General features: G+C 35.3%; 2 protein-coding genes across 2 annotated transcripts in view; one reads left to right on the forward strand and one right to left on the reverse strand.

Annotated features, from left to right (window-relative positions):
* The window catches only part of LOC133199547 (DNA ligase 1-like), a 28867-nt gene extending 2308 nt beyond the window's left edge, over positions 1-26559 (forward strand). The window contains exons 2-24 of the mRNA XM_061335365.1: positions 7844-7897; positions 8162-8375; positions 8545-8641; positions 8726-9021; positions 9122-9242; positions 9335-9397; positions 11057-11120; positions 15686-15790; positions 16405-16461; positions 17731-17903; positions 18296-18360; positions 18442-18543; positions 19640-19808; positions 20271-20370; positions 20459-20544; positions 20633-20748; positions 21017-21223; positions 21368-21584; positions 21775-21857; positions 23528-23680; positions 24357-24554; positions 25917-26009; positions 26394-26559. Coding sequence (XP_061191349.1) covers positions 7844-7897; positions 8162-8375; positions 8545-8641; positions 8726-9021; positions 9122-9242; positions 9335-9397; positions 11057-11120; positions 15686-15790; positions 16405-16461; positions 17731-17903; positions 18296-18360; positions 18442-18543; positions 19640-19808; positions 20271-20370; positions 20459-20544; positions 20633-20748; positions 21017-21223; positions 21368-21584; positions 21775-21857; positions 23528-23680; positions 24357-24554; positions 25917-26009; positions 26394-26474 — 2914 coding nt within the window. The 3' untranslated portion in view covers positions 26475-26559. The remainder of the gene's footprint in view (positions 1-7843; positions 7898-8161; positions 8376-8544; positions 8642-8725; positions 9022-9121; positions 9243-9334; positions 9398-11056; positions 11121-15685; positions 15791-16404; positions 16462-17730; positions 17904-18295; positions 18361-18441; positions 18544-19639; positions 19809-20270; positions 20371-20458; positions 20545-20632; positions 20749-21016; positions 21224-21367; positions 21585-21774; positions 21858-23527; positions 23681-24356; positions 24555-25916; positions 26010-26393) is intronic.
* On the reverse strand, positions 11424-14090 carry LOC133199368 (complement C1q tumor necrosis factor-related protein 2-like). The gene is made up of 3 exons (XM_061335176.1): positions 13802-14090; positions 13508-13651; positions 11424-11833 (listed from the first exon to the last, which is right to left on the reverse strand). Exons 1-3 carry the CDS (start codon positions 14010-14012, stop codon positions 11424-11426), a joined length of 765 nt encoding a protein of 254 aa, XP_061191160.1. The 5' UTR covers positions 14013-14090.
* Positions 26560-27764: the final 1205 nt, after the last annotated feature.

The raw sequence follows: 27764 nt of genomic DNA on the forward strand, positions 1-27764 counted from the left end.
GTTGAAAAAATAAAATTTTTAGGGGCTGCATTTCTAGCCATGCATCTGTAAAATGTTAAGTAAGTTAATGAAGTCTGGTAGCTCTGTAGTTTATCTTGGAGAAAATGGCTTTATTGCTAAAAAAATAACTAGCCTGCTAAGATTAGTTGGCTGTGTGATTCCCTGTGCAAAATTATTTAGGTTACCAAGTTTTATGTTGAGTCACTTGTCACCTTGCCATTTCAACTTTTAAGTTTCTTCCAAGTAATCACTTGCTTTGTAAGTCTCCCTGCCTGTATTTTACATTATTTTCCACATTTTAATGACTTTCTAAAAAAAAAAATAGTGCTCTGATTTCAACCAAGCATTGTACAAAGGGGAATGATAAAAAAAAAAGTGCAAAAAATTACTGGTCAAGTGATGACTTTCAGTGGCCCAGTTGACCAAGTGCAAGTCAAAATTTCAGAAACAATTGCAAACAGTTTATATTAATAAACACCTAACCACAGGTTTTGAGTGGGATAGCTTTTATCAAACCCATGCCAAGAACTATTTCCCAAGGGCATATTTTGAATTCCTAGGCCAGGAAATTATAACTTGACAACTCAAGTATTTTTTCTTTTTAATGAAATCTATATTAATATAATTGTTCAAATTTTAAAATCAAAAATGGTGCAATAAATTTAGCTGCAGAACTGTAGCGTTACGGTTTTATGTTTTAGTCTTTGACCGTAACACTACAGATTCCATAATGTAAATAAAGTGCAATTTATGGTGCGAGATTTTTCCAGCAGTGGTCAATCAACTACCTTTCATCCCCTAATTCTAGACATATTCTATATTACCAACCTGTATATTTTATCCACATCCTAACCGTTTACAGTTGTCTCTACAGACCAATAAACTCATGCCATCTGACAACAAATTCACAACAAGCGAATATATTAAGAATATTTTAGCCTCAATAAGTTCTAGGATATTATTTCCACTAGTTCATTTGAGGATTTGTGTAACTTTTCTCAAGTAAGGTGTTTCTGACTGTTCACAAATCGTGTTGTACTTTTGATTCTTCCCTTGGGCCTAAAATAAAAATTTGTTTGTTTGCAGTTGCCTACCGCCCCACTGAAAATGCATCTGATCCAAACTTTTTTTAGCCTTTTGTAATATTTTTTTTTAATTTTCAGGATATTGAAACTGTTTCATTTTTAATTTTTGATTTTTGTTTTAATCAAGCTGTGGTTTATAATAAGAGTGGGGATTATTCATGGAATTATGTTTAGTGGGCCTATGAAAAGCTCTATTATTTGTTATCTAAGAAAAATCTGAAAACTTAGATTTTTTTTTCAAAAAAAAAAAAAAGAGAAAAAAGAATACCTACCTACCTACCCACTCTAAAAATTATAGGTCAGCAACTGCAAACAAAGAATTTTTTAAGCTTGGCCTTGTGTATTTATCATGTGTAATAGAGAACAGGATGGATAAGTGTTGAGATGTGAGTTATACACCTTTAGAACCCAAATAAATCAAGGAAACAACAAACTGAAATTTTAACAAAATTTAATAAACAAAACAAAAATAACTTTTTACAACAAAATAATTAAAAATAATAGAAATGAAATGTCTATCTGCAGACCGTCCTAGGAAGTGTCCTGGAAAGTAGGGTTAACTAATCACAGCACCTCTGCTTAACATTTTCAGAATTTTGGTGTTGAATTTCCTCATACATAATTTTCACAAATGAAACATTGAATATAAATTCACAAATAACACATAAATCACTGTTTCCTAAACTTTCATAATGCAAAATTTAATAAACAAAACAAAAATAACTTTTTACAACAAAATAATTAAAAATAATAGAAATGAAATGTCTATCTGCAGACCGTCCTAGGAAGTGTCCTGGAAAGTAGGGTTAACTAATCACAGCACCTCTGCTTAACATTTTCAGAATTTTGGTGTTGAATTTCCTCATACGTAATTTTCACAAATGAAACATTGAATATAAATTCACAAATAACACATAAATCACTGTTTCCTAAACTTTCATAATGCTGTGTGGATTGTCTTTTGGTTTAATCAATATAATTTTCAAAGAGTGGAATTCTTTTGAACACATAACTTTATAAATGCTGGTCCCGAGTTGTCCGTCAGGGCTGCCGTATCTGACTCTCTCTCACATGTGCTGTTGTAAATGCATAACAAAGACTCTCCCTCTTGCCCTGGACTGTCTATTGTATCAATGGAATTTAAGTACCCCGCCCAAGACCTGTGTCATTTTAGAAACGGGACAAAAGCCCGAGGAAATAGGACCCTGGGGAAAAATAGTAAAAAAAACAACCATACTTAATGTATAGATTCTAACTATATAAACATATTTTACAAATTACATTTTCAATCCCGTAAATACCTGATGTACTTTTGAGCACCCGCCCCGGCTACTTCAGAACAAGCCAAACAGGTCTAATCGTGGCTGTTACTTCCCAGGTACTACCCGAACACGAGCTCTCAGGTAGATAAAATTGCTAACCGAGGGGCTCCCCACAGGATAAAAACCAGTATCTATTATCACACGATAGGGGTATCTTAAGGGCAAAATTTAGTTTGTTACAATAAGATACCCTTGTGGCTGGATATAGGCCCTACAATAATAAAAATAAACTGGTCAATTGAGCAAGCACTGGTCAAAGGAAAATTTCACAAACCACTGAGCCAATATCTTATTTTTATAAACTGTGATAGAGATTTTTAGCTCACCTCAATGAAGTTGGGGGAGTTTATGTTATAGCCTTGGTGTCGGTGTTGGCGTCCCAGGTTAAAGTTTTTGGAGCAGATTTCTTTTCGAGTTCTTCATCAGAGATGCATGGAAGATGTTTCTAGTATGTTTTATTGTACCAATTTTTCAAGGTTTCAGATGCTGCAATTTCAGCTAAAAGAATTACCAGGTTAATGTTTTTAGAGCAGGTTAAATTTTTTGGAGCAGATCTCACTTGCAAGTAACCATAAGCCCTATGTTGACCAAACTTGCATGGATTACACATCTAAGGATGCACACTACCAGGCTTGCTTCGGATGCTGGATCTGACCTATGTTTTCCGGATGAGTGTCCAGGTTAAAGTTTTTGGAGCAGGTCCATTACCAAGAAACTATAAGGCCTATCTGAACCAAACTTGCATGGATAATGCATCAAGGGATGAACACTGTCAAACTTGCTTCAGATACTGGATTTGACTTACATTTTCTGGATGAGTGACTATAAGTTTGAAGTGTTTAGATAAGTTCATTCCCAAGTAACTGCAAGCCTTATCAGACTAAAATTACATAAATGTTGCATCTAGGGATGCACACTACTAGATTATTAGTAGAAGTGTGGGACTTTGCCTTACTTAAAGACAACATCCATTGAGGTGAGCTGTGTAATCTCTGATTACCTATGTTTGAGAATATTGTCATGGTTCCAGCCTGCACCCCCTGGGGCCCAAAATCTTAAAGAAAAAAAAACCCTCCTAAACATGCAAACTCTTAGTCATATGATTAAATAATGAACACATAGCCCTGTATCTAATTTGAAGGGAATTTTGATTAACAGGTTATTATTAAGTGGTTGAGTGGTGTTTTTACTACCCCACAGTTATTATATCAAGGCAAAAATAACAGGTCACCCAAATGTTCCCATTTCCGAAGGGAATAGACATTGCAGCAAAAAACCACTGAGTCAGTGCATCGCGTTGACAAAATAATATTATCCCGTAACTAAAGGAAGTCTGAGAGTTATTTGAATAAATAAAAGGACAAGTGCACTTAAGCAATGCTTAATGGGCTCTTTTTCAGTGCCGTTTTAATTCAGAAGATATTACCAAATTGTTCTTTTTTGGTAATAGTTAAACACAAGTGGATATTTCTAATTAAAATCACGTTAAAACATCACCTAAATCAGCATGGATTTGAAACAAATGAAGATTTTTAAATGCCTATAGATACCTTAAATCCGGAAAAGTCGTACCGAACCTATTTTGAGTTTCGTTTATTTAAATCAAGGGGAGGAGACGTTTAAATCGGACACTTGAACAATCTGATGGTGGATCATTGACAGGCGCGTTTTCCGAATGATAATCTTGCGCTATTTTACCTGAGAAAAAAAATCGAAGTTGTATAGATGTCTGTAGCCATAGTGATCAAACTAAGAAATTTGCACGCTTGCATTTGAAATAATACAATAAGTATTAACATTAGTTCCTTTAAATCTTAAAATGTAAAAAAAGTGTATATAGGTGGCTTTCATTACCGGTACCATTGTCTTGCATGAATGTTAAAAATGTTTCAATTGACGCTTTTATGTATGCTGATTTTTTAACGACACTAAACTCTCCTAACCCTCCCTTGTTCATAAAACCAAATACATCCAAACTTCTCTATGCGGCACGTCTTCGATATAATGATACAAAACATGGCTATCTTTTACAGTGGAAATATTTACCTGGGTAGAACTCACGTGACTACCGGTATTTTAAATAATTTATTCCACGGATGGGTTCAACAAAGGTAATACAGGTAAATAGCTCTTGTTTGCTATTGGAAAAACATTGAACTTTCATACATTTTTAGCTCACCTCGACGAAGTCGAGATGAGCTTATGCTATACCCCCGGCGTCGGCGTTAGCGTCGGCGTCCCAGGTTAAAGTTTTAGGAGCAAGTCCCATTCCCAAGTAACTATAAGCCCTACCTGGACCAAACTTGCATGGATGATGCATCTAGGGATGGACACTACCAAACTTGCTTCGGATGCTGGATCTGACCTAGATTTTCCAGATGAGTGACCAGGTTAAAGTTTTAGGAGCAAGTCCATTCCTAAGTAACTATAAGCCCTACCTGGATCAAACTTGCATTGATGATGCATCTAGGGATGGACACTACAACACTTGCTTCGGATGCTGGATCTGACCTAGATTTTCTGGATGAGTGACCAGGTTAAAGTTTTAGGAGCAGGTCCATTCCCAAGTAACTATAAGCCCTACCTTGACCAAACTTGCATGGATGATGCATCTAGGGATGGACACTACCAAACTTGCTTCGGATGCTGGATCTGACCTAGATTTTCCAGATGAGTGACCAGGTTAAAGTTTTAGGAGCAGGTCCATTCGCAAGTAACTATAAGCCCTACCTGGACCAAACTTGCATGGATGATGCATCTAGGGATGGACACTACCACACTTGCTTTGGATGCTGGATCTGACCTAGATTTTCCAGATGAGTGACCAGGTTAAAGTTTTAGGAGCAGGTCCATTCCCAAGTAACTATAAGCCCTACCTTGACCAAACTTGCATGGATGATGCATCTAGGGATGGACACTACCAAACTTGCTTCGGATGCTGGATCTGACCTAGATTTTCCACATGTGAGACCAGGTTTAGATTTAGGAGTAGTCTCATTCCCAAGTAACTATAAGCCCTACCTGGACCAAACTTGCATGGATGATGCATCTAGGGATGGACACTACCAAACTTGCTTTGGATGCTGGATCTGACCTAGATTTTCCAGATGAGTGACCAGGTTAAAGTTTTAGGAGCAGGTCCATTCCCAAGTAACTATAAACCCTACCCGGACCAAACTTGCATGGATGATGCATCTAGGGATGGACACTACCACACTTGCATCGGATGCTGGATCTGACCTAGATTTTCCACATGTGAGACCAGGTTTAGATTTAGGAGTAGTCTCATTCCCAAGTAACTATAAGCCCTACCTGGACCAAACTTTCATGGATGATGCATCTAGGGATGTACACTAACCAACCTGCTTCGAATGCTGGATCTGACCTAGATTTTCCACATGAGTGAATTTTAGCCATATTTTAACCAAATTAGCATGGATGATGTATCTAGGGATGGACACTTCCAGACTTGCCTTGGATTCTGAATCTGATGTACATTTTCCAGATGAGTGACCAGGGTAATTTTTTTGGAGTAGCTATATAATATTATGGCCTGTTATGATTAAACTTGCATAGATGGTGCATCTAAGGATGAAAACTTCCAGACTTGCTTTGGATGTTGGAACTGACCAAAATTTTCTTGATTACTAAACAGGTCAAAAGTTCTTTGAGCAGGTCTATAATTAAATCAAACTTGCATGGATATTGATCTTGGGATGTACCCTAACTAGAAAAAAAATATGATGTGAAATTTGCCTTAGATGTAGATAACATTCGTCGAGGTGAGCTTCGTAATCTTTGATTACCTATGTTTAGTATTTTAAGTACAAGCCTAATCTTGTACAAATTTCCTACTTTCACACAAGTTTTATAAATGTATAATGCGCTTTTTGTCGTTCACACAAGTTTGTACAACGTTAGGCTGACAGTAAACAAAAGCTTTGAAATGAATGACCGTCCTCGATTTACAATAGAAAATCACGAATGTTGGCTGACCCCTACCACATTGTATGGCTTTGCTCTTTGTATATTCATGAATTTCTCCGATAAAATTTGTTGAATCTTATGGTTTAGATATCAATTAATGATCTGAGATGAAAAATTATGCTTAATTTGATTTTTCAGTTTTTAGCTCACCTCTACGAAGTCGAGATGAGCTTATGCTATACCCCCGGCGTCGGCGTTAGCGTCGGCGTCCCAGGTTAAAGTTTTAGGAGCAAGTCCCATTCCCAAGTAACTATAAGCCCTACCTGGACCAAACTTGCATGGATGATGCATCTAGGGATGGACACTATCACACTTGCTTCGGATGCTGGATCTGACCTAGATTTTCCGGATGAGTGACCAGGTTAAAGTTTTAGGAGCAGGTCCATTCCCAAGTAACTATAAGCCCTACCTGGACCAAACTTGCATGGATGATGCATCTAGGGATGGACACTACCACACTTGCTTCGGATGCTGGATCTGACCTAGATTTTCCACATGTGAGACCAGGTTTAGATTTAGGAGTAGTCTCGTTTCCAAGTAACTATAAGCCCTACCTGGACCAAACTTTCATGGATGATGCATCTAGGGATGTACACTAACCAACCTGCTTCGAATGCTGGATCTGACCTAGATTTTCCACATGAGTGAATTTTAGCCATATTTTAACCAAATTAGCATGGATGATGTATCTAGGGATGGACACTTCCAGACTTGCCTTGGATTCTGAATCTGATGTACATTTTCCAGATGAGTGACCAGGGTAATTTTTTGGAGTAGCTATATAATATTATGGCCTGTTATGATTAAACTTGCATAGATGGTGCATCTAAGGATGAAAACTTCCAGACTTGCTTTGGATGTTGGAAGTGACCAAAATTTTCTTGATTACTAAACAGGTCAAAAGTTTTTTGAGCAGGTCTATAATTAAATCAAACTTGCATGGACATTGATCTTGGGATGTACCCTAACTAGAAAAAAAATATGATGTGAAATTTGCCTTAGATGTAGATAACATTCGTCGAGGTGAGCTTCGTAATCTTTGATTACCTATGTTTCACATTTTACCGGGGCCCATAAGTGCACTCGTTCTTTGAAGAAAAAATAAAACATGGGTTACTCAATGTCGATAAAATCAGGTTACAAGTGCCCGAGGTAATTTTACTGAGTCAAGCAGGGTAATCAACACCTATGACCCTTGTGTTTTCTAGTTGGGGTCAATTTTCATAGAAAAAAAGTATTAAATTTGACCACACACAAAATTATAATAAAATGTTGCTGATAATAAAAATTTTATAAAATACATTATTAAAAAAGTTAAAAGGTATAATATTTAGGGAATAACTAGCTGTTCATTTGATACAAGGTGGTTAATGCTGGTTTAACAGTTGCAATGACCAAACGATATTTTTCTTATAGATCACATTTTTCACTGATAATTTTCTTTTTCAGATCTTTTTTCACATCTCCAAAGCCCAAGAAGGATGATGCCAAGCCTACCAAAAGGTAGGTTTTTTTTTGTTTTTTTTTGGTCAGTTTAAGAAATTACTTTAGGTAATCTATAAATGGGAATATCATGAAGTCCTTAATGTACTGGAATTGTAGATGTATTTACTACAAACTAAGTTTACAAAAAATTCACTTCTCATTGTTTTTAAAATATGCAGTACAAGAAATCCATGCAAGCAACATATTTAAGACAATTTCAGTATATTTATATACCAGGTAATATATTTTTCTGAATAATTTTTTTTAATTGTTTTATGTTAGTGTGATTGATAATGAAGTTAAAGAGGAACGTTCTCCCCTGAAGCAAAACAATGGATCTCCTGTGAAGACTTCCCCTGTGAAGGACTCACCAGTGAAAGTGTCGAGAAAGGGGAGGAAATGTCGGATCATTGAGAGTGACGAAGAGGAGGAGGTAGATAGGTGTACTCGTGATTCCGAGGAGGAAAACCAGAAAAACAGTCCAGAACCACTCAAGGTAGTTCTAAATTAAAACATTAGATTTTAATATGATGTCTAATAAAATGCTAGAGTTCAGAAAGAAAAGGTAAATTAACATTTACTGAAAAGTGTTACTATAATTCTGTTATATGCTTCATTATTTCTTTGAAAATAAAGGATCATATACAATACTTTATTCATTATAGGTCAATGGAGTTGAGGAAAAGAAAACAACCAGCTCTGTAACAGAGAAGTCAGAATCCCCTGTGAAGTCTCCCTTTGGCCTCCCAGTCAGAAAAACAGGTATTTATATACTGTACAGATTTCTTACCTATAAAAAAATAATACTGAATATGAAAAGCTTTAAGTAATGAAAGTTTTCTACAGCAAGGAAAAGCATGACAACACCAAATAACAAGAAGAAAAGCCTTGTGTTCAGTCCTGGTAGTGAATCTCCAGCCAAGAAACCTAAACTAGAGATCAAGGAAGAGGACAAAAAACCTGAAAATAAATCAAAGGACATGTCTGACAAAGAGGACATAGAAACAGAAGTTATGGAAGAAAATGTAGAGGACGACAAAACAGAGGAGAAGGAGGAAGATGAGGACAAATTAGAGGACAAAGTAGAGGGAAAAGTGGAGGATAATAGGGAGGAAGAGGACATGGAGACAGAGGACACTAAGGTGTTATATATGAATATCAAGTGACATATAAATTACTTGAGTTAAATGTCTCAAACTAAATTTATAGGTTATTAAGTGACACAATTTATTGTCTAAACAGAAAACCGAAAAGGTATCCTCATCCAAAAAAACAAAGAAAACTCCAAAAACCAAGAAAACTGCAGCCAGGAAAGAGGATAAGACAAAGTCCAAGAAAAGCCAACCTTCAGATGAGGAAAAAGGTCAGTAAGGTGACTTTGAAGAAGCACTGATTAAATTATTTTTGTAAACAAAATACATATACCATTACAAAACTTATTTTTTGGCATTGTAGATACAAAGACAGAAGATGAATCTGGGAATAAAAAGCCACAAAAAGCATTTCATAGTTTCTTTGGTATGATCAAAATTTTAATTCATAAGCTGAAATTTATATACAGAAAGAACTGTTTGGGCTCAGTTAAAGCTTACCAGATAGGGCTAAAGGACATTAAATGAGAAAACAGAGGCAGCAGGGCGGCATAGGTAATACAAAGATGACAAGTAACAAACTCTACCATTTCAGTAATGAATGAGTACTGTGTAGGAATGAGAAACTGATAAAACAGTTTTCAAAGTTAGAGTAACAGTCATGGTAAGTATCTGAAGCCCGTTTACTGGACTTTTTGTCTGTTTGCGATTCAGGTCCAGCAGACATCAACAAAAGCAGACTGGTCACTTACAGGAAACGTTTGACATGAGTTCTGTACAAAATATATACAAACACACACGTAATGTACTTTAAAAGAAACAACCAAAATTAAACCAAGCGTCTTTGTCGGGTCATGTCCATTCCAAGCTTTTAACATCCTTGAAAGGAGAAAAATGGATGAAAAATTTTATATCCGTTTGATGTCCATTAAAGCTGGTTAGGTGTGACTGAGCCCTTATTTTTGAAGTGCATTTCTACCTTTGATTTGATCTATTATCATCTTATGATCAATTGAAAATAAAGTACTGTCAAATTGTGTTAAAGTATTTTTGCTTATTGTAAATCACTTCTTATTCACATTAACTATTTTGGCATAATTATGAGATGTTGTGTGCTTACTAAAATTTTATTCTTGGTTATATTTTTATTACTAAATATTGTACACAGAAATAACCAAAATTCATGAAAATTTATTCTATTGTGCAAAAATACCGTGTCACAAAAATTTGGTTGTTCTATAATATTCTTATGAAAATTGTGAAATTCAGCTAATTCATTGTTTAAAAAAATGTAACATTTACAGAGGAAGTTAATTTGTTTGAAATCATAGTGATTTTTTTTTCATATTGAATGTAGATTTGGTTAAATTCTTCATGATCTCTAGGACCTCTGGTGAATCCACAATTAAAGGTCAAAATTTAAAAGATAAGAATATATTGAAAGTCTTTAAAAATCATTATGGAATACATGTATGTATTTAAAGTCTTTGAAAATCTTGGTGGAATATATACATGTATTGAAAATCTTTTTAAAAAAAATATGTGGAATATATATTGAAAGTCTAAAAAACAATGTGTATTTTTTTATTCCCTTTTCAAGGCTCGGGGATAGAAAACACATGTTGGATAAAAATCATACCCAACCATAAATCATTGAAGATACTATATGTAAGCTTACATGTTGAAGTATCAAGAAGGGCTGAGGTTTGGGCCACAATACATGGTTGAAGTAAATTGGAAATATTTTTAAAAATCTTCATTTGAAGAGCAGTAGGGTACAATTTGTCAAAAAAAAATGTTATTTTTACCAGGTAGTGTGAATTCAAGTTTGTTTAAATAGTGATCCCTGTAGCCAAAGGGGCCACAAGGTCAAAGTTATATGTAGGTATTAATAGGGAAAAATGTTCAAAATCTTCTCATGAACAGCAGGGTCATTATTTTCTGCAATCTGATTTTGGGGCCAGGCCTTTATATAAATAATTTTATTGACATTGACATTGAAAACCATCACAAACATTGAAATAAACTTCAATTTTACATAATTTATGTATCAAAAAATGAATGCAATGCAATCTTTTTCTTGAAGCACCAAAAACTGAACCTAAAACAGAAGATTCCACAAAAGAAGGAAAGAAAACTGATGACAAAAGGTAACTAAATTTCGATTCTCTCTCTCTACCCAATATTTTTACTGTAGACTCATTATTTTTTGTGAGTACTTAATAATGCAAAATGACTCACACACATCAAATTGCAAGAACTTAAATTTGTGTGTGGAGTGTTAATTCTGTTATATTGCATATATTCCAGTGATATATAAATAAAAGGAAGTAATTTAATTTTGCGAGTGGTGTTTTTCTCAAAATAACATGATAATAAACTCTTCACGTATATGTGGGAATCTAGAGTAATAAAAACAATAGTGATTTTCAGTGAAACAGCTGATTAGCACATCAAACATCCTTGTAAATTAAATAACCAGAAAAGGTTGAATAGTCATTTAACAAAGAGGAGTTCTTCATTAGCTGCACCCACACATGATCGTCACTAACGAGATGAATTATTAACGAGTTACTTCCTGTTCCGTAACCTGCCCGATGATCTCCATGCATCGGAACCATTGGCTGCCCATTAAACATGATCCATGCATATGCATCATAGTCCAACATCCCCAGTACATGAGCTGTAAACAGATAGGTTCCATTTACTTTGCATACAAAGTGAGAGGAGAAGATGTCAAATGATTCCCCCAAGTTCAAGAAAACCTGGTCATAGGTGATGATGGTGTCCTCCCGTACTGGCCCCAGGGGTGAGGTCCGACTGGCAGAGAAGGCTACTGAGGGTGGGAGAACTGAGGGCTCACCTGAGTTTAAAAAAAAAAGTCCATATACATTTCAACTTATTTAATGAAGTTAATTTAAAGTCATCTATATGTAATATTGATAGTCTGTATTTAGTGAAACATTAAGAATTGGCATTATGAAAGTTAGGAAAAATTTAGCTTTTGTCCTACTGTACTATACACATGCATTTCCACTGTGAATTAAGGTCTAAGATAAATATGCTGTTTTTATATCTCTCTCATTTTTTGTCTTTCTCTAATGTTTACCTCTGTCATCTTTTTTTACCCAACAGAAGAATACCTCACTTATAACTCCTGCTCTGTGAAGTGCAACATTCAGTCACATAATCAGAGGTCAAAAATCAAATAGAGAGTTGTAACAAGTAATGCTAAGGACATAGTATTTTACAAACAGATCCTGTGTTACTTGTTTTCATTTACAGAAAATGTCCTTGTCTGTCTTTTCCTCGGAATTTGTCATCAGTTTGGATCACTGCTCAAATTACAATTTACAAATTCATGTTGTAGCCCAACAAGTTTGGAAAAATACTTTGTTTGATTCTGACCTTTCTGATTCAGTCAAATGTCCAAACACATTGATGCAGATCTTTATCACACAAGGTGGTTACATAATGAATTAAACTAGACATAGTGCTGATGATGTCACAGAACCTTATCTTCAGAGGTGAATGCCTAATTTAATCACTTAGACATTTCTGTACCAAAGAAAGTGCACGCACTTGATTTGTATCAGTGATTAGTGCCTACCTTTCTATGCTGGCCACAGTGTCCTGACATACTGACACTGACCTTTCTGTACTGGTCACAATCTCCCAACATACTGACACTGACCTTTCTGTACTAGTCACAATGTCCCAACATACTGACACTGACCTTTCTGTACTGGTCACAGTGTCTCTACATACTGACACCGACCTTTCTGAACTGATCATAATGTCACCACATACTGACCTTTCTGTACTGGTCACGTCTCCACATACTGATACTGACCTTTCTGTACTGGTCACAATGTCTCCATATACTGACCTTTCTGTTCTGGTCACAGTGTCCCAACATAATAATACTGACCTTTCTGTACTGGTATAATGTCCCCTCATACTGGATACTGACCTTTCTGTGCTGGTAACAATGTCCCCACATGTGGATACTGACCTTTCTATACAGGCCACTGTGTCAGCACATATTGATACTGACCTTTCTGTATTGTTCATGTCCCCTTATATGGAAACTGACCTTTCTGTATACTGGTCACGATGTTACTGACCTTTCTGTATTTGTCACAGTATCCTGACATACCAGTACTGACCTTTCTGTACTGTTCACAATGTCTCCACATATACTGACCTTTCTGTACTAGCCTCATTGTCCCCAAATATGGATACTGACCTTTCTGTAAAGGTCACATTTTTCAGACATATTAATACTGACCTTTCTGTACTGGTCACAATGTTGCCCATACTGACCTTTTTGTACTGGTCACAATGTCCCTACATATGATACTGATCTTTCTGTACTGGTCACAATGTTGCCACATACAGATACTGACCTTTCTGAGCTGATCACATTGTCCCCATGTACTGAAACATTTATCTGTACTGGCCACAGTGGTGATACTAACCCATATGTACTGCAAACAGTATTAATCTTTAATGGTCCAGTCCCACTACCACTAACCTTTCTGCCCTTTGGGCCCTAGTCTTCCTTCAGTCCCTACTCTCCCTGGTTCTCCCTTCTGCCCCTTCTCTCCTTTATCCCCCTTTTTCCCTCTTCTGCCTCTTTCACCCATTTTACCTGGTGGTCCCATCAAGCCCTGCACACCTGTAAAACAGGGACTTGTCTTAAGAATCAAGTAATATATTAAAGATTTAAATTAGTTTTTTTTTATGTAGATTTCTTTTTAAAATCAAAAAGTAATTAAGTCAACAAATTATCAGATGGTGGTGGTCTGTATCTTGTTCAGATCAATACCTTGAATCCCTGGCTGTCCAGAGTCACCCCTTTCCCCTTTTGGGCCCCTCTCTCCCTGTAGACCATTGGCCCCATTGTGTCCCGGTAAGCCAGGAGCCCCTGGCATACCTGGGGGGCCGGAGCAGTAGTCTCCTTTCCTGATGATCATGTTTCCTGGCTTAGCCTTCAGGACAGGGAGAGATAGGAGAAACAGAGTGGTCACCATCTGCATTGTCAGCAGTTCCTATGGGAACAATATCCAGGGGGATTACATTCAATAAACACAAGGAGGAGAGCTTGATTGGTTTCATTTCAGCCATTAATAGGTGGATCAAACATAAGTTAAAGGATTTCTCATGTATTGCATTGTTCATGCTTTAAATGTTGTACTTAGATAAGAGCATATTTTCAAATATTAACTTTAAAAATATCTCTTTTTCTTTGGCTCATGTGTAAAAATTCTCTCTAATTTTTTTTTTGTTTTTTTTTTTGTTTTTTTTTTTTTGTTTTTTTTTCCCAAGAATATTAAAGAAATATTGAAAGAAAAACAATTTGCAATTGTTTATCTTTTATGATATTAAGAAAAAATGTGCCACAAGTTGGCATAAAAGTTTGTTTTAATGTTATTTTATGAAGGATAAGAATGTAATGATTAAAATTTGGAAAATGGACCCTGTTTTCCCTCTTGTTGAATATTTAACTAAATAAGAGTCAAGTTTTCGTAATTAATGAAAAATTGGAAAAAGCCCAAATCTTTTGAATCCTATAGTGGTTCTCCTTGAAGGCAATTGACAGTGAACTACAAAAATTTATACTCAGGCTACGTATTCATTAATTTATTTGTCATTAAATGCAAAGATTACCAGAAATTGAAGCTGGAATATTCATAATAATAAACAAATAATTTACTTTAACCAGCTGATAATTATAAAATCGAATTTTTTTTTTTCCTGAGGTTAAAAAATCAGTTTTGAATATAGAGGAAACATGTTTCTCAAGACATCATGTGTTACATTAAATAAAATATTCTTACCTTTAGCAGTATTTAATCAGATTCTTTCATTTTCAACATCCTCTTGAAAAATGAATTAGCACCAAATAAATGTCACTTGTGAGTGATAATGAAATTTATTGTTCCATTTTGAATTGACAGCTGTTACATAGTGATGACTGCAGTCTTAGCTTTATTTCTCTAATTCACCATTTAGTGAGTGTTGACTTGCTTGTATGGCAGACCTCGGTAATGGCCAGGTCTGCTGGTGATGTCATTTGATTCTCTCAGCCCCAGACCAGACTTACAAAAACGAGATAACTAGATCAGTTATTAGGACTTTGATGTTCAGAGTTTCCATCAAAATCTTACGGTTCTATTTGTATCTTTTTGTGTTACTATTGATTTCAGTAAATTAATACGGTAATGATATTTAAAACTAAGAAATGATCATTGTTAATGAGCATTTTGTTTTCTCAGAGAGAATTTCAAGTTTCCATTCCAATTATTCTTTGACTAATTGTATCTCATCTGAAATATGCTTTGTCAAGAACAAAAAAGAATAAGAGAATTTGTCTTTTAGCAAGAATCAGTCATTTAAAAAATTTGGCATTACTTTAGCACAGTGTGTTTTGACCATGACCTGGATCTTGAAGGTCAAGATTAAAACTGTTCTAATCATCTGAATATAAATTATCTGTCTAGTCACAATATTCTATTCCCTGTGTTTAAATGTGAACCAATCCATGTATTTATGTTTCTGTAAAATTAAAAAAAAAATTTATAGCAGACTTTTTTTTTTTTTTTTTTTTGTTTTTAAAAATTTGCAATGATAGTTACCATTTATAGTTTAAAAGAATTTTTTTCATGAAAATAAACACACTTTTAATCTGTAATTCTGATTAATCACACAGTGTGAAGACTTTATCATCTGGTAAAAAGGAAGAAGACACGGGGTATAATCCAGCAAAAACAAATTATCATCCTATTGATGATGCTGTATGGAAACAAGGAGAAAAGTAAGACAATCAGTTACCTAGCACTGAAAGGATGAATATCTGAAATAGATTTTAAATTTGTGACCAAAATGGCAGATGTCTATATGTTTAAAATAACTACACCTCTCCACCCGATACACCTAAATTAAGCCATGGGCAAACAAATTTACTTGTACCAACACCTGGCTGGACATATTAAAATTTCTACTAATTAAATATTTGATAAATCTGTCTCAAATCAACTAAATGTACTGACAGCGAACCTTAACAGGTCAAATGGCAGAACTTGTCAGTCTGTGTAATTGGGATCAAAGTTATGCTGATAGAGTCCTTTAAGTCAAAGAAGAGCTGAGGCCTCTTTTGAATAACTTTTGCCGGGCCCAAGGCAGATGACGTAACAACTAATATTTTTTGAAAAAGGCAATTATTTTCTCAGGCAAGTAGATCTTTTGGCAGGGCTGACAACTTTCATAGCAATCAGCTCTGAATGTCCAGCTAATTTTATGGTGAGTCGTGTATAGTGCTAAGTTTTTTTTTAGGTAATTCATTCAAATGATATGATTGAAATGAAATGTATGTGTATTTATGATCTTTAACACTGTTTAACAGTTCTTTAAGTTGAGGATTTTTTATAGAGTTCCTTACCTGGCTCTGGCAAAGACATTTGAGGCAATAGAAAGCATCTCAGGAAGGTAAGTCTTTGAAGCAATAGAGAACATCTCAGGAAGGTGAGTCTTTGAGGCAATAGAAAACATCTCAGGAAGGTAAGTCTTTGAGGCAATAGAAAACATCTCAGGAAGGTGAGTCTTTGAGGCAATAGAGAACATCTCAGGAAGGTAAGTCTTTGAGGCAATAGAAAACATCTCAGGAAGGTGAGTCTTTGAGGCAATAGAGAACATCTCAGGAAGGTGAGTCTTTGAGGCAATAGAAAACATCTCAGGAAGGCGAGTCTTTTAGGCAATAGAAAACATCTCAGGAAGGTGAGTCTTTGGGGCACTAGAAAACATCTCAGGAATGTAAGTCTTTGAGGCAATATAAAAAATCTCAGGAAGGTAAGTCTTTGAGGCAATAGAAAACATCTCAGGAAGGTGAGTCTTTGAGGCAATAGAGAACATCTCAGGAAGGTGAGTCTTTGAGGCAATAGAAAACATCTCAGGAATGTAAGTCTTTGAGGCAATAGGAAACATCTCAGGAAGGTGAGTCTTTGAGGCAATAGAGAACATCTCAGGAAGGTGAGTCTTTGAGGCAATAGAGAACATCTCAGGAATGTAAGTCTTTGAGGCAATAGAAAACATCTCGGGAAGGTAAGTCTTTGAAGCAATAGAAAACAACTCAGGAAGGTAAGTCTTTGAGGCAGTAGGAAACATCTCAGGAAGGTAAGTCTTTGAGACAATAGAAAACATCTCAGGAATGTAAGTCTTTGAGGCAATATAAAAAATCTCAGGAAGGTGAGTCTTTGGGGCAAAAGAAAACATCTCAGGAAGGTAAGTCTTTGAGGCAATAGAAAACATCTCAGAAAGGTAAGTCTGGAGCCAAGTGACCAATTGTTATCTGTCCCTGTCTGTCAATGTGTTTTTCAGCATTTTCCATCCATTTTGACATAAAGCTTTGGTAGGTTAGTGGGAGCAAACTTAAACTGAATATCTTACATTAGCTGTCATACCTGGCATTGCACAAGCAATTCTTTGACTCTCACAAAAAAGCAAATGATGTCAGAATGTTAAATGGCATTGTAACTATAGAAAACAGAAAGATACATTATTTTATAAATGTAAACAAAGAGTATTTGATATCTAGCTTTCAATGTAATAAGTCCAAACCAGAAGAGCTAGGGTCTCTTCAGAGATTTCTGGTTTGTCAAAAATTTGTTATAAAAAAAAGTGGAAAGAGAATTGATTAGAGTACTGTATCTTAGCACTGTTTACCAGAATATGAGTAAGTGAAAATGTGTACAATTTCAGGCTGAAGACAATAGAAATCTTGTGTAACTTTCTGCGTTCTGTGATTGTTCTGAGCTCTGGTGACCTTGTTCAGTGTGTATACCTATGTCTGAACAAATTAGCCCCAGCATACGAGGGACTGGAGCTGGGCCTAGGGGAGACAGTTCTGATAAAAGCCATTGCCCAGGCAACAGGTAAGTTGTGCAGTGTGTATACCTATGTCTAAACAAATAAGCCCCAGCATACCAGGGACTGGAGCTGGGCCAAGGGGAGACGATCCTGATAAATGCCATCACCCAGGCAACAAGTAAGATCCAAAGATTAAAATTATGATGGGTTTGTAGGTCACAGAAGTTAATAAGATGACTAACTCTTATCAGTTTTTGTTCATTATAGTGTATTGTTCTAATACATGTACTTCTGAAAATGATTAACTTTTAAACCACTGTACATTGTCTCAGAATGTCCCTGGATAAGGTATACATGGTAAAACAAAGGGAATATCTTTGAAATTATCAAAGCTGATAGGGTATGTTTGAGATTATAATTATTTTGAGTTGTTTCCAAATCTTGTGTGTTGTTACAGGTCGAGGCCTGGACAAGATTAAGGCTGATGCTCAGGAGAAAGGCGATCTGGGTTTGGTGGCTGAGGTAAGAGGGAGTCAGTTTGAGAGATATATTTATACATTCGTCACCTCACAGGTCGTTGCTTGACTAAAAAATCTCTTTTAGACAAGCCGGAGTTCTCAGAGGACTATGTTTGCTCCACCAAAACTGACTGTACCAGCTGTGTTTAGTAAGCTGAAGGAGATAGCTGCCATGTCTGGTAATGCTGTAAGTATGTCCAGTAGGTAAAGTATGAAGTTTTACACATAGATAGTACATGTTGTATTTCTACTGGTAGGTAGTACATGTATTTCTACTGGTAGGTTGTGCAAGTTGTATTTCTGCAGATAGATATCTAATATGACTATGGTTTGCAGATAGTTGGATTTTTTTTTTATTTAAAGAGTTACAAGGCAACCTGATCAATATTGAGGTGCATATTATATGTCTTACATGTATATTTACATAGACACTATCATAGTTGCCAGTTTTTCAGCTATTAAAAATAGGGAACACTTTAGTATACCAGTCCCTGTGAATATGGTGCTAAATAGGTGCCACTGAAGGCAGTGTTCAATATAATATAAGCAATCAACAAAATCGATAAAAAAAGGTTACAAATCACAAAATTGAGCTGAAATTAGTATTCCTTGTGAAAAATTGGGTTTAAAAAACATTCATGTTATCTGGCCAGCGGCTAATTACGGTACACCTGTGTAATTATTCAGATTACCCAGGTGAAATCATAATGTAATTATCTAGTTTTGATGACAAAAAGGCGCCGGAATTCAGAATGTACAGTGGTCGGAATGTACAGTGTTTTATTCAATATAAATTATGTAGAAATTTTTGGGAATAAAATATGAGGTTGGAAAGTCCAGTGTGCCGTGCATTGGACAGAGGGCACTGTACTATAGTTGATCACTTTATTTCATCCAATGAAAGTTCTTTGATATGTACATAAATTTTGTTTTTGTTAGTGTTGTTCCTGCTTGCCTTGATAATGATCTTGTCCTATCGGAAGCCATTTTATAATGACTTCAAACTTCAATTTGTCATAACAACTCCCAGATAATTGTAAACATTTACCTATACAGTACATAGCTATTGACATTGTTTATGTTTACGTAGATCTTAGCTTGGGTTAATAAATGGAAATTACAGGTATGAACTAATTTACAAACCAAATCCTAAAATTGGGAGATTTTTGAGTATGGCGAAAATCAGGTGAAAAGCATGATCCGCCATGTCATGAAAAATAATTTGGTCATGGGTCGAAAAATTGGGTGAGTTGGCAACTATGCACTATCATTCAATTTTACAGGCCATGACAAAGAAGATTGAGAAGATCAAGGGAATGTTTGTAGCATGTCGGCAGTGTGAGGCAAGATATCTAATCCGATCACTAGGGGGGAAGCTCAGAATTGGTCTAGCAGAACAGAGTGTGTTAACAGCTCTGGGAAATGCTGCATTTAGGACTCCACCTGGGCAAGGTTGGTACTGTTAGAATAACCTTTTGCAAATTCATGGCTAAGGATGCACGATAAAATTATTTGTTTATTCATTCAAACTTTTGAAGAACTGTTACCGGAAGTGTGAAAAATGTTGTAAAACAACAGCATCCTAACATCCAAACATGCTTTAATAGTATATTTTAAAAAATTGAAAAAGTGGAGTCAAGTGTCGCACCATACATGTTAGAAAAATTATTGATATTCATTTAAAATCATAGTAAAAAATTGCTTGTAAAAATACCATAATATTATCATGATATTTTTGGAAAAAATCATGATATATCCTGATGCAAAATTTTTGTCAATAAACATCCCTATTTATGACACACACAAAATGGAAGAATAGCACAGAAACCTGGCTATTTTAATGTTTTGTAGTATATTTCATGACCACTTTTCTCTGTTTTTGGGTTGACGAATTTCCCTTGTCATGATTTTCAGATTTCCCACCAGAAGTGATAGATGCTGGTAAAGGCCTTGGTGCAGATGCTCTAAAGAAGAAAATGGAGGAATGTGCACTTATAATCAAAACAACTTATTGGTAAAAGCATTCAGAATTCCTGTTAAGTTTTTCTTCTGAAATGTTTACATTTAACTTTGTTCCTCAACTATCTTTTTCATACTTACAGTGAATGTCCAAATTATGAAGCAATCATTCCAGCCATGATTAAGTATGGTATAGAGGATTTACCAAACCATTGCAAACTTACCCCTGGTAAGAACTGAGGAAATGAATAAGGAATAAAAATAATTCATTCTATATTTATATAATTCACTTGCTGACATAAGACTGAATTTTGTAGGTGTTCCCTTGAAGCCTATGTTAGCACATCCTACAAAAGGAGTCAGTGAAGTCTTTAAGCGATTTGATGAGGCAGACTTCACGTGTGAATACAAATATGATGGAGAAAGAGCGCAGGTAGACAGCTTATCTCAAAGCTCAAGTCGTATACTACCCCCAAATTAATATGCAAGCATTCTCATGTAATGTAGATGTAAGTTTGTCAAAATTGGCCCTCAATCCAGGATAGGAGCTGTCTTACATATAGGAATTATACATGTATATGTTAGAGAAAATCGTGGGAACTATCTTTTGAATTAAAAAGACTATATGAATGACAATGAAGTTGATACCTACAATGTATTTCTTTTTATTAACTCTGTAATGTCATTCTTTTTACTTGTAGATCCACATTCTAGAGAATGGAGAAGTTCACATCTACAGCAGAAACTCCGAGGATAATACAAGTAAATACCCAGACATCATTGCACGGATACCAAAGGTGAAGAGCGAATCCGTGCTGTCCTGTGTCCTGGACTCAGAAGCTGTTGCCTGGGATGCAGAGAAAAAACAGATTCAGCCATTCCAAGTTCTAAGTCACAGGAAAAGAAAGGTAATTCTAAACATGCTCTTTAAATCAGCAGAATTAAACACGAAAAAAATTGTTCAAGATATAGGATGGAAAGTTAATTGAGATAATTTTGCAAAAAGTTGTGATTGGTTTGCATTGTTGATCATAAGGCTGATTGATTGTCAGGATGCTGATGCTTCTGAGATAAAGATCCAGGTGTGTGTGTATGCCTTTGACTTGCTCTACCTAAATGGAAAATCTCTGGTGAAGGAGCCATTCAGGAAAAGACGAGAACTTCTACATGCCTCCTTCACGGAAGTGGAGGGAGAGTTTATGTTTGCCAAATCAATGATATCGTCAAACACAGATGAAATTGCAGAATTTCTAGATGAATCCATTAAAGGTATGTGTATTAAACATGAGTGCTTCTGATCTCTGAAATATTCATTTGGAGAATTTGAAGAAATGTTTAGAGTAAAAATTTTGCTATTAATTGCTAATTATTATTGCTGATATTTAGCTAAATTGTATATCATATGCCCATACACTCTGGTATCAATATGGTAATACATGTACTCGACAAATTTTTCCAGGAAACTGTGAGGGACTGATGGTGAAGACTTTAGATGTGGATGCTACTTATGAAATAGCAAAGAGATCTCACAACTGGCTCAAGGTATCACTTACTTACATGTATTTAAAAATAATATTACTGTGAAATCACAGATTTTTGTAGGAGTTTAATTTTCATTGGTTTCTAGGTATGAAGAAACCAACAAATTTATGTCCACCTCGAAATGTAATTTTTAGCTCTACTGGTCAGAGACCAGAAGAGCTTATGCGATAATAAGGTGTCCGTCGTATGTCCGTCCATCTAGCTGTCTGTCTGTCTGTCCGTCTGTAAACAATTTTTCAAAACGCTACTCCTCCTACAGGTTTGGTCTGATTTCAATATAATTTGGCACATAAGAAGACTACACTAAGATACATAATTCTGTATATCTGATTTTGATTTCAATGAATGGTGTTGCTATGGTTACTAAAAATAGAGATTTCTGGGAAATACTTTCAAAACGCTACTCCTCCTACAGTTTTGATCTGATTTCAATATAACTTGGCACACAAGTAGACTATAATAAGATACATAATTCTGGATATCGTTTTTTGATTTCAATGAACGGTGTTGCCATGGTTACTAAAAATAGAGATTTCTTGGAAATACATTCAAAATGCTACTCCTCCTACAGCTTTGGTCTGATTTCAGTATAACTTGGCACACAAGTAGACTACACTTGGATACATAATTGTCTATACATGTACCAGTTTTGGATTTCAATGAACAGTGTTGCCATGGTTACTAGAAATAGAAATTTCTGTGAAATACATTCAAAATGCTACTCCTCCTACACTTTTTGTCTGATTTCAGTATAACTTGGCATACAAGTAGACTACACTGAGATACATAATTTTCGATATTGTTTTTTGAATTTGTTGAATGATGTCATAAAGGTTACTTAAATCCAAATTTCTGTAAAATTGTTTTAAAAGGCTACTCCTCCGATAGTTTTAGTCTGATTGCAATAAATCTTGCCACAAAAAAGAGACTAAACCAAGGATCATTATTCTGTTTATTGCTGTTGCAAAGTTTCAAGTCCAAGTGCTACTTTTTTCTTCCTTTATAAGTACAAACAGTAGAGTTACAGTCTTGTCAGAGACTTCTGGTTCACATATACTACTATTCAACTATTCTTCATCCACGAAATCCATATTTTTTCCTTCAAACCACAAAAATTTGACCCTACAAAAATGTGTAATTTTACAGTAATCGGTGTATATTTATCTGAACTTGGGCTTAAATTTTCATTAAAGTCAAACGTCTTTTGATCGAGAACTTGAAAACCAAAATCCCATGTCATTGTAGGCACTGGCAAAATAAATTCTGCTGCACAAGATAGAGGCTATGTCTTAATTTTGGAAATTCACATAGAGTTTGTGCTATCTAGATTTGAGAAAGAAATTCTATTTTAACAGACATTTCACACAACCAGTAACATGTTCACAGATATTTATAAAGCTTCTCCTGGAGATTTCCCATAGCTTACCTTGAGATATCAATACATGTATTTTACTTTTTAGCCCCATTTTGTCAGTAAACTAGAGCTACAAATGAAAGGAAAACCTTGAAGCATTTTTGATTAATTAAAAGTTTGATAATTTTATTGGTTTAAATTTGAAAACATTTTATAATGAAACAAGTTTATTGCTGAAACACCGTTTATCTGATGCATTGCTGATATATTGAATTGTTCTTTTGATATTGATCTACTCTGCTTTACTCACGTTAAGCTGAAGAAAGACTACCTGGATGGTGTGGGGGATACGCTGGACCTGGTAGTGATGGGGGGGTTCCTAGGAACAGGAAAGAGGACTGGGCGATATGGAGGATTTCTTCTAGGATGTTATGATGAAGAAAATGAAGAGTTCCAATCTATTTGCAAAGTATGTCAGTTGTCTTGTATTGAAACAAACTGCAAGCAACACATGTCTAGCTGTGTGTGTGTCCGTGTGTCTGTCCATAACAAATTTTTGTTGCAGTTTTCTCAGCAACTACTCATCACAGATGATTGAAATTTTAGCACACTCTTTGTTTAGGCATGCCATATGGTGGGATTCATTTTTGTGCAAAATTTCCTGTTTATCCATGCGTCTGTCCGTACCATACATAACAAATTTTGGTCGCAATTTTCTCAGCATCTACTTATCGCAGATGCTTGAGTGTTTATCACACTCTTCGTTTAGGCATGTCATATGGCGGAATTTATTTTTTACGAATCTGATGTCAACTTCCTGTTTATCCCTGTGTCTGTCCATAGTTGAACTTGTGTATTTACATCAGAGCTGGGGTATTATTAGTGAACATTGGCTCACAGACTTCTTGTTTTACTTGTAAGATTTATTTCAGTGCTGCTTAAATGTTTCATAGAGTATACAACAGAAAAAACTTGTACACAAGGAGACATTTACTTAGAATGTTCCTTGTAGTGTAATTTGGTATACCTAAAGTAAATGTAATCAAATGTAATCTGTAAATTTTCACAAAGCTGGATTTGAAGTATTCATTGTTAAGCCAAAACCTCTTTTTGGATCAGCTATATAGAGTTTGGTTACTTGACAGATTGGGACAGGGTTCACTGATGCAGACTTGGAGAAACATGCCACATTCTTTAAGGAGCATGTGGTAGAGAAGCCCAAACCGTACTACCAGTTTGACTCCTCTGTAGAACCGGATCACTGGTTTGATGCGGTGCAAGTCTGGGAGGTGAAGTGTGCTGATCTCTCTATTTCACCCACTCATAAGGCGGCAGCTGGAATTGTAAGTTTTACTCCAGAGTATACATTTCTCCCTCTAAAAAAAAGCAGCAACTGGAGTTAAAGTTTTACTTCAGAGTATACATTTCTCCCTCTAAAAAAACAGCCACTGGAGTTGTAAGTTTTATTTCGGAGTATATTCCTCCCACTTAAAAAGCAGTGGCTAGAGTTGTAAGTTTTACTTTAGAGTGTCCATATCTCCCACTCACAAAGCAGAACTGGAATTGTCCATTTCTCCCACTCAAAAGCAAGTACTGGGGTTGTAAGTTTTACTTCACTCGCAAAACAGCAGCTGGAATTGTTAGCTTTTACTTTAGAGTGTCCATTCCTCCACTCAAAAAACAGCCTGGAATCTTAAGTATTACTAAGGAGTGGACATGTTGTAAATGCACTTTGTACATTCAAAAGGAATATGTAGTATTTTCTGTCTCAGATGTGTACTTTTTAATCATGCCTCTTTTTAAAGAGATTATTTCTTGATTCATTGAATATGCTTGATTTTTTTTTTAATGAATACATGTATCAAAGTTTAAATTTTGTACCATTAATGTGATAGAATAATAAACTTAAAGGTATTCCATGGAAAATTTTAAGTTTATGCAAAAGGGGCAAGATGGTTCTCTATCAAGAAAATTTGTTAACTACTTATTAGTTAGTTTGTTTTTTTTTTCTGTTATCTGTCATTTGATTTCTTATTTTGACTGTATGCAAACATGGTGATGTCAATAAACTGAATTGAATTGAATATTAGTAAATATGGAAAAAAAAATTTGAATGTTGAATTTACACTACTGATAAAGCAATGGTCTTTGACTTCTAAAGAACCTGTTAAATTTTGATGTAGTGAAAATTAATCGCTGAAATTGAGTACCAGTAGGTCTCTTTAGAAAGTTTTGGCATTGTTCTTGGCTTCATTTATCTTTATAAGAAATACAAGGAATGTGGAAATGCACTCATAAAAATGAGTAATGAGGACTTGCTCCAATATCACTTGCTGAAGGCTGTAAGAGTTGGTTGTGTAAAAGTCTTGTTTGACTTGTAACTTTGTAAGACAGGGTGTGTAGCAGCTCAAGCTTTGTACAGCTGTTTTGTAGAGGTGTTGCAATATGTCAAAACTTCAAACCAAAATCATGTTATTTAACAAGATGTTATGGAATTTACAAAGAAACTTTCTCAATAAGTCACTGTGATTTTAGGTTGATCCAGAGAAGGGTATATCTCTCAGGTTCCCCCCGTTCTGGAATTTACAAACTTTCTCAATAAGTCACTGTGAATTTAGGTTGATCCAGAGAAGGGTATATCTCTCAGGTTCCCCCCATTCTGGAATTTACAAAGAAACTTTCTCAATAAGTCACTGTGATTTTAGGTTGATCCAGAGAAGGGTATATCTCTCAGGTTCCCCAGATTTCTGCGAATCAGAGATGACAAGAAGCCTGAGGATGCTACTTCAGCATCACAGGTCAGTATGAAGTCTTGTTACAGGTAATGTTAAAGAATTTTGTATCAGATTTGGGATGGAATGTGTGGAAAATTTCTTTAAAAGAACCAAGCTACATATTTATGCTTTTATAAGGTTATATAATACAATGGCTACTCACCTTTTGTATGGAAAATCTTCAAGGTCATGACAGTGTTTGTCGATGGATGAATGTTTACAGTGGCAATGTATAGTTGTAATTTTCCTTTTAAGTCAAATTTAGATACAAACTTCTAACGCTGATTTTGTATGAAATGTTTTTTGTAAACTAGTGAAAAGAATTTGATAGATGTATTTGAGTTACTAGAAGGCAGTATATATTAAAACTAAAAACATAAATCAAACGATGTGGATTTTTTTTTTCAGGTGGCAGAACTTTATAACAATCAGCAACAGATTCAGAATCAACAAAAGTCTGAAAAAGACGAAGTGGAGGACTTCTATTGAACATATGTCAATTTAAATTATAAATGTAACTTATTATATATACCTGTCTAAGAATGCAATAAATTTTTACTTGAGAGAAAGGATAGTGCAGTTCAAGAGTTGTCGCTCTTTGAAAACATGTTCAATGTACGTAGATAACATATAGGTAAAGCAATATCAATGTCGATGTATGTGTAAAAGATTTAATTAAGGGTTAGTAACACAATTATTTTTAGATTCTCTATCATTAGAATTTTTCGTTGTGTATCGTATTCTGCATTGATTTATTTACACAGAACTGTAACAAAAAGAAAATTCCGGTGACAAAAAGAGTAATTAGTCAGAGGAGAGAATAATTAAACATTATTAAACAATACAAATGGATTTGTCAAACAGTTGCATTAGCCCCGGGTAGAGGTGACCTATCCTAGGTAAATACTGCAGCCGACTGATGCTCGATGCCGATGTCAGCTGCTGACGACTTCCTCTTGTAATCTGTTACTGCGATTTTATCAATCAGTAGTTCAGGATGACAGGATATTAAAGCTAGAACATCTAAATCACCATCAACTTGTATAAGCCTCACTGCCTGGATAAACAGGAAGTCAAGGAGAAAAACCAATTTGATGCCAACATGACGAGATTTTTGGGGCATGTAGATATTGATGGGTCCTTCCGCTATTTTCTGTCCAAGTTGGTCTGGAACTTGTCTGTCACTTTATTTTACGGGGACCTTATGTTGCTGGTATTTTTTATATCTAATGGTGAATTGGCATTGAAGGACATTACCAGTTTAGGTATCTTTCTTGGAAATGTTATCTCTAAAAGACGTGAAATCAAATAGCTATAAGTGACTGCGCACTAGTCGGTCTTGGTCTTCATTGATTAAGCGGTAAAAGGACGATACGTGCAACCCGGGAAAAATCTATTTCTGTGGCCGTATTTTTGTCTTATAAACATTTTATGGAATGGTATTCTATTGACGTCATTGTCCCTTTCTCTTATGGCGGACACTAGTTGGGAATGGCTCTGTTGATTATTGGTTAGATGCAGCAGTAGTTTACTGTTATTGACAAGATTAAAACTGTCACGTTAACAGCCTCAGTTCTTGTTTCAATTTGTCAAATCTCAGTAGGGCCTCGAGCACAAAGTATTGTTGTCGGACAAATACGGCATTCGTCGAAGAATTAATTTTGATAGGTTACTTAGAAGATTTGTTTGACAAGAATGTGTTTTGGGGAATAAGATGTAATATTAATCATTGGTTAAAGACACGAAAAAAAATTTCTGCCAGAGTACCAGCAAGTTACT

This window comes from Saccostrea echinata, unplaced genomic scaffold, assembly GCF_033153115.1.
Source record: "Saccostrea echinata isolate AGI-Se365-2 ecotype Australia unplaced genomic scaffold, CSIRO_AGI_Sech_v1 ptg000034l, whole genome shotgun sequence".
NCBI classification, from domain to species: Eukaryota; Metazoa; Mollusca; class Bivalvia; order Ostreida; family Ostreidae; genus Saccostrea; species Saccostrea echinata.